The following is a 16,778-nucleotide window of genomic DNA, read 5'->3' as shown; positions in this document are numbered from 1 at the left end:
TTTAATAGTTGTCTTCTGGCGCCTGGAAGCCAGGGTTGTCTGTCCCGCGTGTACGTCTCGGTGCCAAGTCTGGCTGGACTCCGTGGGAGGTGACATCGCTGAGTGGTGGGATGCTGGTCGAGTTGTCTGGGGCCGGAGCGTGTCCCCGGGATGTTTGGCTCCTTTTGGACACCCTCCCCGTGCCTCACAATGAGTGACGGGAATCTGTGAATGCCTGCACTCGAGCAGCATTCCTCTCACGGTAAATCTTCGGTAAAGAGTCGGTGTGATTGATTAACTACTCAGAGAGTCCCTGAATGGTGGGGTAATGTCTACAGTAATCACATTTGGTTGCATCCCTCTCTCAATCTTTTATATAGATGTGCAGACGGTTACTTTGGAAACCCAACAGTGCCCGGAGACTCCTGTGTCCCGTGTAACTGCAGTGGCAATGTGGACCCCTTGGAGGCCGGGAGCTGTGATTCCGTCACCGGAGAATGCCTGAGATGCGTTGGGAACACCGGTGGCCTCCACTGTGAGAGGTGTGCCTACGGGTTCTATGGGGACGCCGTGACTGCGAAAAACTGCCGCGGTGAGTGTGTGAGCCAGCGGTCGGGTCCATTACTTATCACCCTGTGAAGTCTCCATCCATCTACTTACTTGCGTCAAAAAGTGCTCGGCCCAGGAGGTCGCTTGACCCAATCTGCACTGGGTTAGCTTGATCAGTTACTCCAAATGAAGGCCAGAGGGCCTAGAAAACACGCGCCCTCTTCCATTTCAGGAGAAAGTGGTCCTTCACAGGGTGCTGGCACTGTTCCCGGTGACCAAAGAGGCGAAGGAAGCCTGTCCCGTTTGTCAGGGAGATGCTATGGGCTTTGTGAGGCAGATGGGATTTCAGGACGTGGAATGGGAAATGGGGAGACCCTAGCCCCCCAAAACTGGAGCGTCTCAGTGGTCTGCGCCTGAGTCACCAATCCCCACGTCGCTGGGCAGGGCTCTCTGCTTAGACCCTTGAAATGACACACCATGTAAAACCAGTTACTTAGAAAAGTAGGTTTTCAAACTCCTAGAATGACAAACTTATAACCTTAGGGCTGATAACAGCTCTCAGATTTTTTCACACAGTTCTTGAAAAAGGAATGAAAGAGTAAAAGTGACAATTATAAATTATTTTGATAATTTCCTATAAATGCTGGTCCTACTGTGCTGTTACAACGTGGAGACACAAGAGGGAGCTAGAGATCCAGAAAAGATGTTTTCCTAGGACCACATCAAGAGATTGGCAAGCTGCTGTGGCTCTGGGCCTATGAACCCGACCTTCAGCACCTTGACTGGTTATCATAGGTAGATAATTATGATAACCAGTAATTGTATAAAGCTTCAAAGTTTATGGAATGCTTTCACAATTCTCATGGCATTTCTTTTCATTCTTACTGCAAACCTTGATGATTAATTTCTTAGTCCATTTGTCATTTACTAAGGGTCTGTTACTTCCCAGGCACTATGCCAAATGCTGTGATTGGAGTTGGAAATTTATTTAATCAGACTTGAAAATCCCAAGTCTATTTGAGAGCTACACAGGATGGTGTAGGAGAGAGGCACGTGTGTGGATTCAGGGCGTTGGAGACTGACTAGTTTAGAGTCCAGGATTGGTCACCAACCAGCCCTGTGACATTGGGCAAATTTTTTTAACCTCTCCTAGCAACTATTTCTTCATACATAAAATGAACATAATTATACATATACACTAAGGCCTTTCTGAAAAGTCAATGGGATGACAAATTTAAAGTTCTAGACAGTAAATAAATTGTAGCTATTGCAATTGCTGGTAAGAAGAGCAGTCATTTTTATCATTTTTCTGTATCAATACTGTCCAACAGAAATGTAAGTCACACATGTAATTTAAAATTTTCTAGTAACCACCTTTTTTTTTTTTTTTTTTTTTTTTTTGTGGTACGCGGGCCTCTCACTGCTGTGGCCTCTCCCGTTGCGGAGCACAGGCTCCGGACGCACAGGCTCAGCGGCCATGGCTCACGGGCCCAGCCGCTCCGCGGCATGTGGGATCTTCCCGGACCGGGGCACGAACCCGCGTCCCCTGCATTGGCAGGCGGACTCTCAACCACTGCGCCACCAGGGAAGCCCAGTAACCACCTTTTAAAAAGTATAAAGAAACAGGTGAAATACATTTTAATAAGACATTTTATTTAACTCAATATATAGAAAGTATTATCATTTTATCATGTAATCAAGTGTTCAAAGTATTAATAACCGTTTTCTTTCTTTTTAATACTGTCTTCAAAATTCAATGTGTGTTTTATAGCCCATCTCGATTAGGATGCTAAGTTTTCATCAGAAATACTTGATCTGCATGTAGATTACATAAAATTCAATGTTGAAGAAATGGATTCATACACCCAAGTTGTTCAAACATATTTAAAAGTTTTCCATCATGTTTTCCTTTATGTGCATTCACTCTGACAAAGCTGCGTCAGCATTTTGCCGTGGGATAAAAGGGAAAATATAACATAGAAGGTCTCAGGGATGAGTGGAGAGTGGAGGGGGGAGTGGGGGGTTCAGAACAGGTGGGATTTGGGTCTAGGTCCACGTTGTTAGCCCAGGGAGCTGGACTGGTTCTGGGCTGACCCTGCCTGGCTTTCTCTAGTTTCTGAGCATTTACACTTTTTATTCTTTTCCTGTCTCCTTTTCCCCCCATTCCTAGCTTTGACGAGATGAATTCCTACAACTGTTTCTGAATATTTCACTAGAAATCCTTCCAGGTCTATAATAAGGGTGCTTCTTATGAACTTCCCAGAAGTCTCCACACGATAACATAATACCATATTTTATTAGGTGAACCCGGTAAAAATGCCAGTATTCCTGACATCAGCTTTGGTGTGGTATTTGCAGTAGTGGCTGTGGACACAGTTGTCCAGGGCAGAGAGTGGTGTGGAGGGAGAAAAGCGTGGTGGGAAGCCTCCTGGGCGCTAATATTAAAGAAACCTTGTGCGAAATAACTTAAGTAGGTATAATTTTTATATTGTGGGGTTCTTCTGAGGATCAAAAGAACCTGTAAAGAACCTGGCAGAACGTAATTGCCAGATCTTTTAAATTAGTATTATTTATAACATGAACAATTTTTATTAATAATTGCTATTATAATTGTTGTTATAGAGGGATAACTGCAAATAACAGTGTGATCTCTGGCTAGTTACATCACCTTTCTAAGTGTTAGACTTCTCACCCAAAAATAGAGAAAATTATAGTACTTCCTTTGTATGTTTGTTACGAAGGTTCATTCATTTATTTCACGTACTGACTGTAACGTGGAGACACAAGCTGACGGGTGTGTGATAAATGTGATTTGTTATTATCATCAATATTTGGTGATGATCATACTCGAAGTGAACTTGGAATATTCCCCAGAGGAAGGGTGGGGTTTGAGTGAGGCACAGAGAGGGAGGATCAGAGGGAAATACAAGAGAAAGAGGAAGGAAACCAAAGAGTTTCGAAAGGGTCCCGAAACCTTGGTAAGAGAGAGGCTCAAAAGGGAGAGAGGGGTCCATGGCCTGTCCCACTGAAAGACGCATCAGGACGGAGGCAGGATCTGCTCACTGGATCTGCACCCGGGAGTCCTGGACATTTTAGGAGGAGCGGTTGTAGCAGCGGAGGGGCCAAGAGTTGGGCTGGAAGATTGGGTGGTGTGAGGGGGAAGGGAGGGAGGGAGACAGTAGGGAGAGTCGGGGATGGAGACTCAGAGAGAGTTACGGGTTTACGGGGATATGTCGGGATGTGAGTGAATGTGTGTGAGTGTGTGATGTTTTCCCTGGGAGACAGTTAAGAGTGGTGGCAGGCTGAGGAAGGTTTTAAATACAGGCTTTATTATTATTTAGGTACAGCAAGGCCAGCAGATCAGGAGAGGACCCCCATCACAAAGGCAGTTTGTTCCTCTGGAGGCCAGGGCGGGGGAGAGTCAGGGGGCGAAGGGGACACCCCACAGCATGGGGGCGGGGCTACACGGGGAAGCACCTGGGTTGGTCAGGAGGGGAAGTGTGGACAGGAGCCTTTATCTGCAGGAAGAAAAGGGCGGGCAGGGTAAGTAAGCAGGTCTGGGACTGGCTGGTCTGAATCATTTCAGCCCGTCCCAGGGCCTAGGGACTGTGCCTCGGGCCCTGGGGTGACTGGGACTGGTGGACAGTGGAATGTCAGGGCCCAAAGGAACCTGAGAGCCAGTGAGGAAGGCGTAGGGTGTGGGCTCTGGATTGGATGGTTTGCATATGGAAGGCATTCCAGCAGGTGAGCTGTTTACAGCCTGGAAATTGACTAGCCCTGGGCGTGGCTGTCTCTCCAAGGTCAGCAAGGCCCCAGAAGTCAAGGCATCAGAAAAACAGAAAATAAAAGTTAAACTACAAGAATGGGCAGCACTGTGTGGTGCCCATGACACTTGACCAGCCTCCTGCAGGAGCTGTGAACATCGATCCACGCACACAAGGGAAAAACTAGGGCAGAGAGGCCCAGTGATGTGGCCATGGTCAACCACGGAAGCAGAATCCCACCTCCTTTCCTCTGACCATCAGCCTCTTCTAGTTTCCAGTGCCCAGCCCTGCTCTGCCCCACCACGCCTGCCCCACAGTGTGCTTGGGCTTGAGATAATTCGTGACGTCTTTCTTACGTGGTCATACCATAGGACGGGCAGTGTGCATTTTCCGAGCCCAAGCATTCATAAATGGGACACGTCCTGGGATACCTTTGTCAGTGAACGTATTACAAATTTTAAATGAAGCACATATTGACAGCTGAGGTACGAAGTAAACGGTTCTTGGACCCATTAAATTGAATCACTTGGAGAAGCGGGGGGACTTTGTGGCTCTAAACATCAATATTCTGGCTGTAGATAAAACGAAAGCATCTGGCCAGAAGGTAAGAACTTCAGAGGACTCATGACTCAGAACAGGGAAATAGTTCATTAAATTATGATGTACAGCATTAGTTATCTAGGTCGTTATAACTGAGCTTTAAAATATTAAATTTGTACGATTGGAATGAGCAAGTGGCCAAATTGATTTTGAAATCTGCATGTTTTTAAGTGAAGATTGGTTGATATACATTGGTGGCTCATTTTAAAAATTTTCAAAGAATTCATGAAATTGGTTAAGTCCATTTGCCAATTATTGTCTTAACAGCTTCAAGTAATTTTTTTTCTCTGTGATGGTTCCTTTCACCAACCTTATTTTGGCTTACTCTTCAGAAAAATACTAAATTTTTCAAGTTACTGCAAAGCAATCATTTTGTTTTATGGTTTGAAACATGAATGTTAAAATTTCTCCTTTGGGGATTAAGGGATTTTATAACAGCCGTCCCCAGAAATGGGCACAAATATGCCTTCTGTGTGTGTTAGCCTGTGAATGCCATGGCCAAGGCTCCTTTTCTGCCGCCTGCCATCCTGAGACTGGACTCTGTGACTGCAGGCCGCACGTGACCGGACAGCAGTGTAACCAGTGCCTGGTAAGACGCCCCCCGGTCATTACATACAATTAACGTGTGTGTCAGTGTTAATGTCTGTAAATGATGCCTTAACTGGTTCCAATGAAATGGAATCCCGACCACCAGAAAGAGCAGGTTCCTGCAACGTGGCTGGTGAGTGCCACGCGGCCCTATCTGGAGAGTATGTATTCGGTTTACAGAGCGGTGGAATGATGTCACGAACACTTTATGAATCTATGACACATGCAGTTGTTGATTTGGGAAATGTTCTAGTAGATACTAGCCACTTACTAAAATGTATTTTTGTCTTCCGTGGCTCTGCCCCCGTGAAACAGCACGGCTACTACGGGTTGGACACGGGGCTCGGGTGCCTGCCCTGTAACTGCAGCGCGTCGGGCTCCCTGTCGGACGACTGCACGGAGGAAGGCCTGTGTCGCTGTGTCCCAGGTGTAGCTGGGGAGAGGTGTGACAGGTGTGCCCGCGGCTTCCATGCCTACCAGGACGGTGGCTGTACACGTAAGCTCCTGAATTCAGCGTTTGAGACTTTATTGTAATTCCCAGACTTTCCTTTGAGCTCTCCTTTGACTTCTGTCTAATTCTGTTAAGTTCCGTTACATTTATTTTTCTGAACATGTAGGACTTCATACCTTTTTTTTCTATTTCCTGATCCCTATTCTGGGTAAGTCCACAAGCCTTGGTCAGGCTGTACTAACTGTGTGAGCTTAGACTAATTAACTTTACTTAGCTTCGGTCTCCTCATCTGTAAAATGGAGAAGTCGATTATTCTCTCCATCCAGGAGTTACCGTCAAGGTTGTGCTTAAAGTCCTTAGCGTGGCGATTGGCAAACAAGTGCTCGGTAAGTGTTAGCTCTCTGTTCTCCGCACCTGTGGAGGCCTCTCCCGGTCTTTTCTCTATTTCTCCCACCGCGCCCGATTATCTCTCATCCAGGAGCAACTCTCCGCAAGGAGGAGCATTCACCTTCCGTGAGGCACGGCGGGGTGTTGGGGATCACGCGTTTTCTTTCAGGAACTAGAAGAGTGATTGAGGTTATTTAACACAAGGGAAGTAACTTGTAGCATCAGCTCTGACCCCTTCGGTTGAGCCGACGGCCCTGATCTGTCACAACACCCTGTGTCTCTGTTGTAGCCTGTGACTGCGCTCACACTCAGAACACCTGTGACCCGGAGTCGGGGGAGTGTGTCTGCCCGCCTCATACTCGGGGTGCGGCGTGCGAGGAGTGTGCGGACGGACACTGGGGCCACGACCTGGAGCTCGGGTGCCAGGTGTGCATTGCCACGCGCACATCTTCTCAACTGAGCATTATTTTGCTGTGTCAGGTTTCACTCTTCTTCTTTTATCTGTTCACTTGATTTTTACCTGTTGAGTAGCTTGATGGTTTCTGTTCAAAACTCAGTACCGATTGCAAGAATCAAAGTGGAAGAAGCAGCATCCTTAAAATACAATATTCTAAATTTTCTTCAAGCATCTAGCTGTGGAATTGATGGTTAGAAGATCAAAAATTTATTTTGGTGCCCTTTAAATATATTCTGCAATATATGCTGTCTTCCAGGAGAAAGACATAAGTCACTTTACTGGGGGTGGGGGAGGTATGTCCGATCTTCAACGGTTCTGTTTTTCTATGTTACTTTTGTCGGTTAAACTTAGACTTTGCATTTTGAAAACAGAGGGAGCGTTACTGGACTTCTGAAATAATTTTGCTGGACTGCTTTGGCCTATTAAGTAGATTGAATTTCAGGCCACGGTTGTGGCCCAGCCTGCATGTGTCACAAAGGTTCACTAACGTCCAGCAGCATAAGTCCTGGCCTCTTGATGGCTTGTGGCAAAGTGAGTCCATATGGCAATAGTGAGAGCGATCCACTCGTTTGTATCATCTCCCCACGTTTAGTGTTTTCCTGTAATCCCATATGTGTACACGATGAACATATAAAAGCTGCCTTTTTATTTATTCAGTGTTTTTCTTGCAGGCCTGCAATTGCAGTAGCGCAGGGTCAGCCGGGCATCAGTGCGATGTGCTCACCGGCCGTTGCCAATGTAAGCCTGCGTTTGGTGGACAGACCTGCCACCAGTGCTCACTGGGCTACAGAGACTTTCCGGACTGTGTGGCCTGTGACTGCGACCTGAGAGGGACACTGGCCGACACCTGTGGCCGGGATCAGGGTCTCTGCAGCTGTGCCCCGGAGACCGGAACCTGCTCTTGCAAGGTACTAGCACCTGGCTCCACTTCCTCCCTCCCTCCCACTCGCCATTCTGACTTCGGGACTCTAACTATTTAAATAAGCACTTGGGTTTTAGACACTTCTCATAGTGAGTTTGCACCACCTTCTGGGTCTGGGTTTAAATTCTGTGTATGCTCTTCTAGAATGATGGATGATTCTTTAGAAGGAGTTTGTACTGTTAATTACAAGTGTCAGATGATGGGACTGATTTGAAAAACACGCTGAGTTTTCTATCATGTGTTTCAGTTGGCTGAGTAGCCTATCTGTCTTGAATATACAGGTAAAATAGATAACACAGGGCTTCAGGAAGATTTGTGATTCTATACCTGGTAAGTAATTATTCTCTTGTGCCTGCTGGGCAGACTGGAGGACATTTGTGTGTATTATTTTCCCAGGAGGTTAGATTTCAACATCATACTTAACTCCGTGTATTTCCTTTCGTTTTCCCATTGTGCTTTGTTATTAGAAGGTCCTTGGCCATCTTCTCTGTTCCTTTCCCAGGGTCTGAGAGATGGAATCCTGGTTGATTAGCGGTGGGGGAGGAGGAAGGGGAAACTCACGGGGCTGCGGGGTAACGGGAACACCAGTGGACGTGTGCTTGGTTCACCACATCTGTGGTAGCAGTTCTCACCACGGGTGGTCGGCACAGGAGGACCTGCCCTAATAATTATCTGGCCTGTGGCTCTCCACCTGACTGATGACTGGTCACCAGGGGGATCCGGGCTCCTGGAGACTCACCAGGGCATCTGCATTCTCCAAAAGCTTCCGGGACGATTCTGATGGTCAGCTGAGTCGGGGAATCACTGAGTCTGAGAGAACTGATGATCAGAGAGGTTAAGGAACCAGCCTAAGGAGCAGCTAGTTAGCAATGTTTGTTCATCCAAAGTTACTTTTGTGTTTTTTCCCATTTCTGTTTGTTCATAAACCGTGTCACTTTTTTTCAGGTAAAAATGAGTCTGTCGCTTTGTTCCCTTTAGGAAAATGTCATTGGCCCTCAGTGCCGTGAGTGTCGAGCTGGCACCTTTGCTCTGGACGAGGCGAACCCTCGGGGGTGCACCCCGTGCTTCTGCTTTGGGCTGTCACAGCTCTGCTCAGAGGCCGAGGGCTACGTGAGGATGCCGGTGGGTTACACACGCAGATAAATGTTCTGTTTGCAACCCTCTACCCTTGGGAGTTGGGTGAGGGTGGGAAAGACAGCCAAGTACTTACAGTAAATTTTGCTCTTACTGCATCAGCAATTCTAGGAAGCTGATTTGGGTTAGTCCAGAATCAGAGGTCTGCTTCTGCTGTCCAGGAAGTAAATGGAGCAGGAACCAGGGCATCAGTGTCGCTCTGTGCTAATGTGTCTGCAGCTTTAGTCGGAGTGAAGAGAAAACTCTCAGCAGTCTCCTTCATGTAATTGAACCTGGCCCAGTATAGGAAGAGTTTGACCCTAAATGCAGTGGTTTAAAGGCATTTTCAGTTCATTTTAATCCAGGTGTTTAAATTGAAAAGAAAAGCCTTTCTTATTCCTGTTTTAATAATGAAGCTGTCTCGTCTGAAACAGTGGAAGAATCTGACGGTCAAAGGTGTGGCGTTAATTCACATTCTAAAGTGGCTTTGTCCTCCCCTCCGCGACTAGGTAACGCTGGGCTCAGATCAGCCTCTTCTGCGTGTGGTTTCTCAGAGTAACCTCAAGGGTACGACCGAGGGGGTGTATTACTAGGCCCCTGATGTCCTCCTGGATGCCGTGACCGTCAGGCGGCATGTCCACACAGAGCCGTTTTACTGGCGGCTGCCCAGGCAATTTCAGGGAGACCAGGTGAGACGTGCACCCAGCCTCCAGCCATCCACATTTCCTGGGTGCACTTTGAAATCACAGTGGCCTGGGTTGGCCTATTGCTAACTGGAGTAGTTATTAATTTCCTCTTCTAAATGGGGATGGAAAAGGTTAACACTTGTAAAAATCCCCCAGATGAATGGCTCTTTAAATTTCTCCATTAACTTTGAAAGTCTTTTAAAGTTCAAAACATATTCTTTTTCTTCTTAAAGCAGTCATTCGACAAACATTTATTGTTTTTACTAATAGAGGCTCAATGCAAGCTTGTGTGCTATGGCCCGAGAGGGTCTTCTCAAGAAATTGGCGCTCATTTTGGGGTGGGGTGGGACAGAGACTTGAAGGCATCACATGCATCTTTATTTATGTAAATATAGCAGTCTGTGTATGAATTCAGCCTGATTTTTAAAACTTGAAAATATGTGCTCTGATGGCTATACGTAATTTTTAATTCACAGGAGCTTGAAAGTAGTTAGAATGACTGTTTTGTTACTTTGGAGCTTACCTTTGTTAGTATCATCAAGAGGAAACATTGGGAGGTGATGGCTGTGGCTGTGGCTTTGGTGACGGTGGTCCCATTGGGTGTATACTTATCCCCAAACCCATCAACCTGTATACAATACATAAGTATAGCTTTTTACAGCCGATCACACCTCCGTGATGCGGTTTTTAAAACTTCTGAAGGATCTCTTACTTAGAAACGATAGCCTGGGTCAATTTAACGATCCATAATTAAATAGAATTAGAAGGAAACTCATATCAGACAATGTATTCCACCCACGTGATGTATTTTTAAGACACAAGATTTCTTTCAAATGGCAGCAGGCTTATGATAAAATAACTTTAAACCAGTGCTGTGCCAGAGAAGTAAACAACACTGTGCTCTTCGACAGCTCATGGCCTACGGCAGCAAACTACGGTACAGCGTGGCCTTCTATTCTTCCAGTGGGTTCGGCACCTCCAACCTGGAGCCTCAGGTGCTCATCAAAGGAGGCCGGACCAGAAAGCAAGTCATCTATGTGGACGCTCCTGCCCCCAAGAACGGACTGAGACAAGAGCAGGAAGTGGGGATGAAAGAGGTGACGGAGCACTCTTTTCACACAGGCCCCTCGGGCTGGGAACTCTGCTCTGCGTGCAATGAAATCATGAAGCTGCTGTAATAAGAGAGTGAAGAAGAAGGCTTTGGGTCAAAATTTCAGTGGGTTTCGCAGAACTTCTATAAAGATTCAGATTTCACATTCTCAAGAAATGTATATTATAGGCTTATGTTAATTTAGTGCACATTGTGTCTTAAGTCCTTTATCGTGGTACAGGAGTCTCAACCTGTATGGATATGATGGTCTGGAGGCTTTGGCTGCCCTTGAATTTGGAAAGTGTGGATTCCTTCCTCCAACAGATGTTTACTGACTGTCCTCTGCGTGGCTAGCGCTGCCAGAGGTGATGTGAGGCCGTTGATAAATGAGATGGTGCGGCTGCCACCCCTGGGAGGTGACACGAGAGCTTCCTCACTTAAACTCAGTGTCACTTAGAACTGGGCTCACTGCTGCAGAAATTTCTCAAGGAATTAAGTTCATATGCCTCTGAGGATCTGTACCCTGAATTTAACTGAATGTGCTTCTCATCCACAGAATTTTTGGAAATACTTTAACTCTGTTTCTGAAGAACCTGTCACACGCTCAGATTTTATGTCTGTTCTTAGCAACATTGAGTACATCCTCATCAAAGCATCTTATGGCCAAGGATTACAGCAAAGCAGGTACTTGGAAACTTCTAGAAGTTTCAAAATATTTTCCTTATTTGAAAGCAAACTGAAGGGATTTGATTCACTTTACCCCCATTACCTCCTATCTTTAATATCATGTATATTTCTGTCCCTCACCAAAACCTTATTAAATGTTAATATTATCATGAAATATGTGAAAAGTGACATAGATTAAACATCTCCTATTATTAATGTGGATATAGCATGTAAGTACATAATGGTGATATCTTCTATGTAAACAACAAAACAGTTCTGCTATTTTCTGCCCTTAAACTGCAGTGCCCATTTCTCTGTCACAGTGCATCAAGAATGCTGTCCCCTGCTCATGTAGCACTAATCCCATAAAGAAAGCCACCTAGGTTATGGCCAAACTAGTACTTCAGATTCTTTTAGGTGTGCTTCCTCTAACATTATATTGAAGTTCTAAAATTTTGGCTGTGGACCTTCCCTGTATAATGACTAATGTGCTTTCAGTGTGTTTTTACCCATTTCCTTTACAGCTGTGAGCAGGAACTACTCTCAAACTGGCAGGAAAGCTCTGGTTTCATATATGTGCCAACATTGTTCTGTAATGTGCTGTTTCAAGAAAGTGTCTTTTTAAATATTAGTGTCTCCTCTCACATTTCTTAACCCAACGGTTTCACAGAATCTCAAATATTTCTATGGAGGTTGGCAGAAAGGCTGAAGAGTCGCACCCCAAGAGGGAGGTGGCATCCCTTTTAGAGAAGTGTCTCTGTCCTCCTGGCACAGCTGGATTCTCATGTCAGGTAGGAAGACTGTGGTTAAAATCCGTTTCCTGGTTTGGGGTTGAAATATGCTTGTTACAGCAGCTCCGAGTGAGGAAGAGAACGGTGTGCCTCTAGTACGTCATTTTTGCCTTTTAAAAATTACTTGTGGTAAAATAGGCATAAACATAAACTTCACCATCTTGACCATTTCTAAGGTGTACAGCTCAATAGCATTAAGTACACTCACGCTGCTGTACAACCAATCTCCAGAATTCTTCATCTGGTAAAACTGAAGCTCTGTACCCAGTAAACACTAAACCCCCAGGCCCTCCCCCAGTCTCACCCTTCTACTTTCTGTCTCTTTGAATCTATTACTGTAGGTCCCTCATGTAAGTGGAATCATGCAGTATTTGTCTTTTTGTGACCGGCTTATTTCACTTAGCATGACACCCTAAAGATGGACCCATGTTCCAGCATGTGTCAGAATTTGCTTCCTTCTTTTTTCTCTTGTTTAAAAAAAATTATTTATTTATTTTTGGCTGCGTTGGGTCTTTGCTGCTGCTATGGACTCTCTCTAGTTGTGGCGAGTGGGGGCTGCTCTTCGTTGTGGTGCGCGGGCTTCTCATTGCGGTGGTCTCTCGTTGCGGAGCACGGGCTCTAGGCGTGCTGGCTTCAGTAGTTGTGGCTCATGGGCTCTAGAGCGCAGGCTCAGTAGTTATGGCACGTGGGCTCAGTAGTTGTGGCTCACGGGCTCTAGAGCACAGGCTCAGTAGTTGTGGCACGTGGGCCCAGTAGTTGTGGCTCATGGGCTCTAGAGCGCAGGCTCAGTAGTTGTGGCACGTGGGCTCAGTAGTTGTGGCTCGCGGGCTCTAGAACGCAAGCTCAGTAGTTGTGGCGCACGGGCTTAGTTTCTCCGCGGCATGCGGTATCTTCCCGCACCAGGGCTCGAACCCGTGTCCCCTGCATCAGCAGGTGGATTCTCAACCACTGCGCCACCAGGGAAGCTCCATGCTTCCTTCTTAAAGCCGAATAATAGTCCATTGGATGGATGGACCACGTTGTGTTTATCAATCCATTCATCAGAGGACACTTGGGTTGCTATCACCGTTGGCTATTGTGAATAATGCTGCTACAAACATGGGTGTACCAGTATCTCTCCAAGACCCTGCTTTCAGTTCTTGGGGTTTATACCCAGAAGTAGAATTGCTGGATCACACGGTAACTCTGTTTTTAACTTTTTGATGAACCACCATACTGCTCCACAGTGCCACACCTTTCCAATTCCCACCAGCAAAGCACAAGGCTTCCAGTCTATCCATACCTTTGCCGACATGTTATCTTCTGGGTTTTTTTTTTTTTATTGGGTTTGTTTGTTTTTTTTTTTTTGATACTAGCCATCCTAATGGGTGTGAGCTGGTATTTGATTTGCATTTCCATGATGATTAGCGTTACTGAGCATCTTTTCATGTGCTTGTTTAGTCATTTGTGTTTCTTTTTTGGAGAAGTGTGTATTCAAGTCCTTTGCCCATTTGTTAACCAGGTTTCTTGTTCATTTCCTTTGCTTTTGCATTCCCTCAGGACTGCGCACCTGGTTACCACAGAGGGAAGCTTCCAGAAGGTGATGGCAGGAGACCGCGCCCTCTGCTGGCTCCCTGTGTACCTTGCAATTGCAACAAACACAGTGACACCTGTGACCCTGAAACGGGGAAGTGTCTGGTACGCTGGTTTGTTTGGGTGCTTTCTGACGCTTAGAATTAGAGCAGGCCCTGAGTGTCTACATTTCCAGTTCGAGGTGATACAAGCTTCTTGATTTAGAGAGAGTTTACATTTAGCTAAATGTAAGATATGCACATATTTCCTTCAGAAAGGTCTAGCTAAGTGGTCTGATATTGTTGGTGGAAACTCTCTTATAAATTTTACTTCCTTGGATCTGTTTGTGGACCTCAATTAGTCAAGTGTCTTGTTTTTACTTGCAGTACTGGTGGTTGTAGTCAAAGTACATGAGAACTTTCTGTCATAGAATTTGAAGGGTCACCTGGAGGTTTCAAAATGAGTTAATGTCAAAGTTGAAAATGTGTTTCTCTATATAAAGTGATGCCCTCTCCTTGCATTTGTTAAAAACTGCATGTTGCCCTGGAGGTCTTAGTGTGCATTTGTTTCCTGGCCACCTACCCCTAGACCGTCAGGGACACAAGGAGAGTTCTGACCACTGCAAAGGACCAAGTGACCAAGACAGAAGTCTTGTGTTCCTGAGGACAAACTCTTGCATCCAGGATTTTCCTTAAGCCAACGAGACCTTATTGATAACATAGAATAACCTGATATTCTTTCCCTACTCGTGAAACCTCATTCTTTCTGATAACTCATGTGGGAACATTGGTTCCTTGTCTAAGTTGTGCCAAGACTAACCTGCTTCAGGCAAAATAACTCACTGAAGGAAAATGAGCTCCCCACCAAGAAAGACACACCAGAGCCTTAGAGATCTTGGCTGTGGCCTAAACACAGGAACCAGGGTTCCCACACCAGATCCATCTTCTTCTTCTGCTTGGAAGCATCTTTCATATGTGGAATTTAAAGGCAGTCTCCACTGGGAAAACTGTTAAACCATAGCAGTGCCCAGGTGAATTCAGAAGCTGAAGCACCACGTGGTTCTCCTCAGTTAAAAAGATATGTGCTCACCTTTGCTGACTTCATTATATATCTGGAATTAAAGAATTATTCCAGTCATTCAAGGTAAAATGGACTTAATGAAGATGCAGATAGCTGCAACACTGTTAAAAATTTATTCATTCTAATCAGCTCACGCTTCAGGCAGAAGTAAAGTCCTGATACAGAAAATGAGAAAATCTCATTTAAGGATTTAAGGAGAATTGATTTCAGGTGACTTCAGGTGAGATGTAATTAGCTAAGAAGGTCCCTTGGCCAATCACGGGGACAAAGGTCACATGGAGAGTTTGAGAAGTTAATTGGTTCTTTCATGCTGCATCTTTTCTTGGTGCAGCTAACCACTTTGACAAGATTAGGTACTCCTAGGACATTAAATGATTCCCCTACCTTTCCTGACGTACCAGAACAAAGTTCTCAGATCAGCAGCTGACCTGTCAATTTATACCCAGGAAAGAACACAACCCACTTAACCCACCGTCGACTTCTTGAATCATCTATCCGTTCACTTCTGCCCTCTCAACTCCCCAGCGTGATCACTGAACACTGACTATGCACTAATCAGTGTGCTTCACATCGCTGTTTGGGTCCCTATACATTTTAGATCCATATTTTAAGGCTCTGAAAGCTGGCCGCACTGGGTATACTTTCTATAAGAAGAGTGTATCAGTAATTTCTAGTTTGTGTCAGATGAATACAATCTTATATTGAATGAAGGCCACAGAGCTGCCAATGTGTCCAGGATTTTTGTTTGTTTGTTTGTTTGTTTTGTTTTGTTTTTCGGTACGCGGGCCTCTCACCACTGTGGCCTCTCCCGTTGAGGAGCACAGGCTCCGGACACGCAGGCTCAGCGGCCACGGCTCACGGACCCAGCCGCTCCGCGGCATGTGGGATCCTCCCGGACCGGGGCACGAACCCGTGTCCCCTGCATCGGCAGGCGGATTCTCAACCACTGCGCCACCAGGGAAGCCCTGTGTCCAGGATTTTTAAAATATGAAGAAAAATGCTCACCCTTCCTTGAGAGTAAAAAAAAGTCAGCTGATATGTAACGTGGTAGTGCTGGGCTATTGCCAGACGAGAATGAGTTCTAACAGTTTCGCATTGTTTTCCTCTCCTTTTGAAACATGGGGCCCCAGAACTGCAGCCACAACACCACTGGAGACCACTGCCATGCATGTACCCCCGGGTACTACGGGAAGGTGACTGGCTCGGCCAGTGACTGCTCTCTCTGCACCTGTCCTCACGGCCTCCCTGCCAGGTGAGCCTCGCAGGTGCTCTGGCACGCCTGCACCACCCACTGCTGAAGGCGGGCTGCTTCCATTCTCAGCTTCACGTTCCAGGGTCTCCGCGTGACCTGCCTTAATGAATATTCTGCATGTGTCGAGAAAGGCTGATTTTAAGAAAAAGTGTTCATTCTTCAAGTATTTGAAGAGAATCTTTTCAAAAGCAAAGTTATCTGTGTGTTAGTTTTGAGTGTTGGAATGGAACCCATTAAAGAAAGGACTTTCAGGTTTTGTTTTTTTGAAGACTAATTTCAGCCTCCAACCTATGGAACCAGTGTTCCTAGAGATGAATTGTTATTAATTTTATGAATAATGGTATGAAGAATTCAGTTCCTGTTTAATGCAAGGGAATGGGGTTAGAATTTATACATGCTGATGTCTGATGAAGTGCAGAGATGCTGCATGGTAAGGAAATTGGGGCCAGGTTCTACCTCGTACTCATGATGCTTGTATAGAGTTATCTTATCTGAACACATAAAAGAACCAGAGGCTTTAGGCGGGAATTGGAATATCTGTGGGTCCTCTTTCGTTTCAACGAAAATTGTAATTCATAAATAACATTTCATTATTGCTTAGAATATTTGACAAGGCATTGAACATGTATAGATCAAATACCAACTTTTGGTATACTCAAATGAAGTTTTCCTTTTAATACTTGTTTTAATCTTCTATCTTTTATTGTCTCCAGGTAAGTGTCGCTTGACAGCAAATATCTAATGAGAGGCACTGTGTAAACTTCTCCTGTAAACTATCAAGCATCCTAAAATTTATTACTACTGCCATTTTTTGTGTAAAACCTGTATATAAAGTTTGAATCATCAATTTCA

The 16,778-nt window shown here is 45.4% G+C and overlaps 1 protein-coding gene across 1 annotated transcript in view; it reads left to right on the top strand.

Moving 5' to 3' along the window:
• The window catches only part of LAMA1 (laminin subunit alpha 1), a 153,514-nt gene that overhangs the window by 77,814 nt on the left and 58,922 nt on the right, over positions 1-16,778 (top strand). The window contains 12 exon segments of the mRNA XM_067014538.1: positions 360-571; positions 5,375-5,481; positions 5,796-5,976; positions 6,608-6,744; positions 7,447-7,683; positions 8,676-8,819; positions 9,320-9,499; positions 10,408-10,593; positions 11,143-11,270; positions 11,923-12,043; positions 13,583-13,720; positions 15,805-15,926. Coding sequence (XP_066870639.1) covers positions 360-571; positions 5,375-5,481; positions 5,796-5,976; positions 6,608-6,744; positions 7,447-7,683; positions 8,676-8,819; positions 9,320-9,499; positions 10,408-10,593; positions 11,143-11,270; positions 11,923-12,043; positions 13,583-13,720; positions 15,805-15,926 — 1,893 coding nt within the window.

The sequence above is a fragment of the Kogia breviceps genome, chromosome 15, assembly GCF_026419965.1.
Source record: "Kogia breviceps isolate mKogBre1 chromosome 15, mKogBre1 haplotype 1, whole genome shotgun sequence".
Lineage (NCBI taxonomy): Eukaryota > Metazoa > Chordata > Mammalia > Artiodactyla > Physeteridae > Kogia > Kogia breviceps.
The sequence above is the reverse complement of the archived record's forward strand: the minus strand, read 5'-3'. Positions and strand labels throughout refer to the sequence as shown.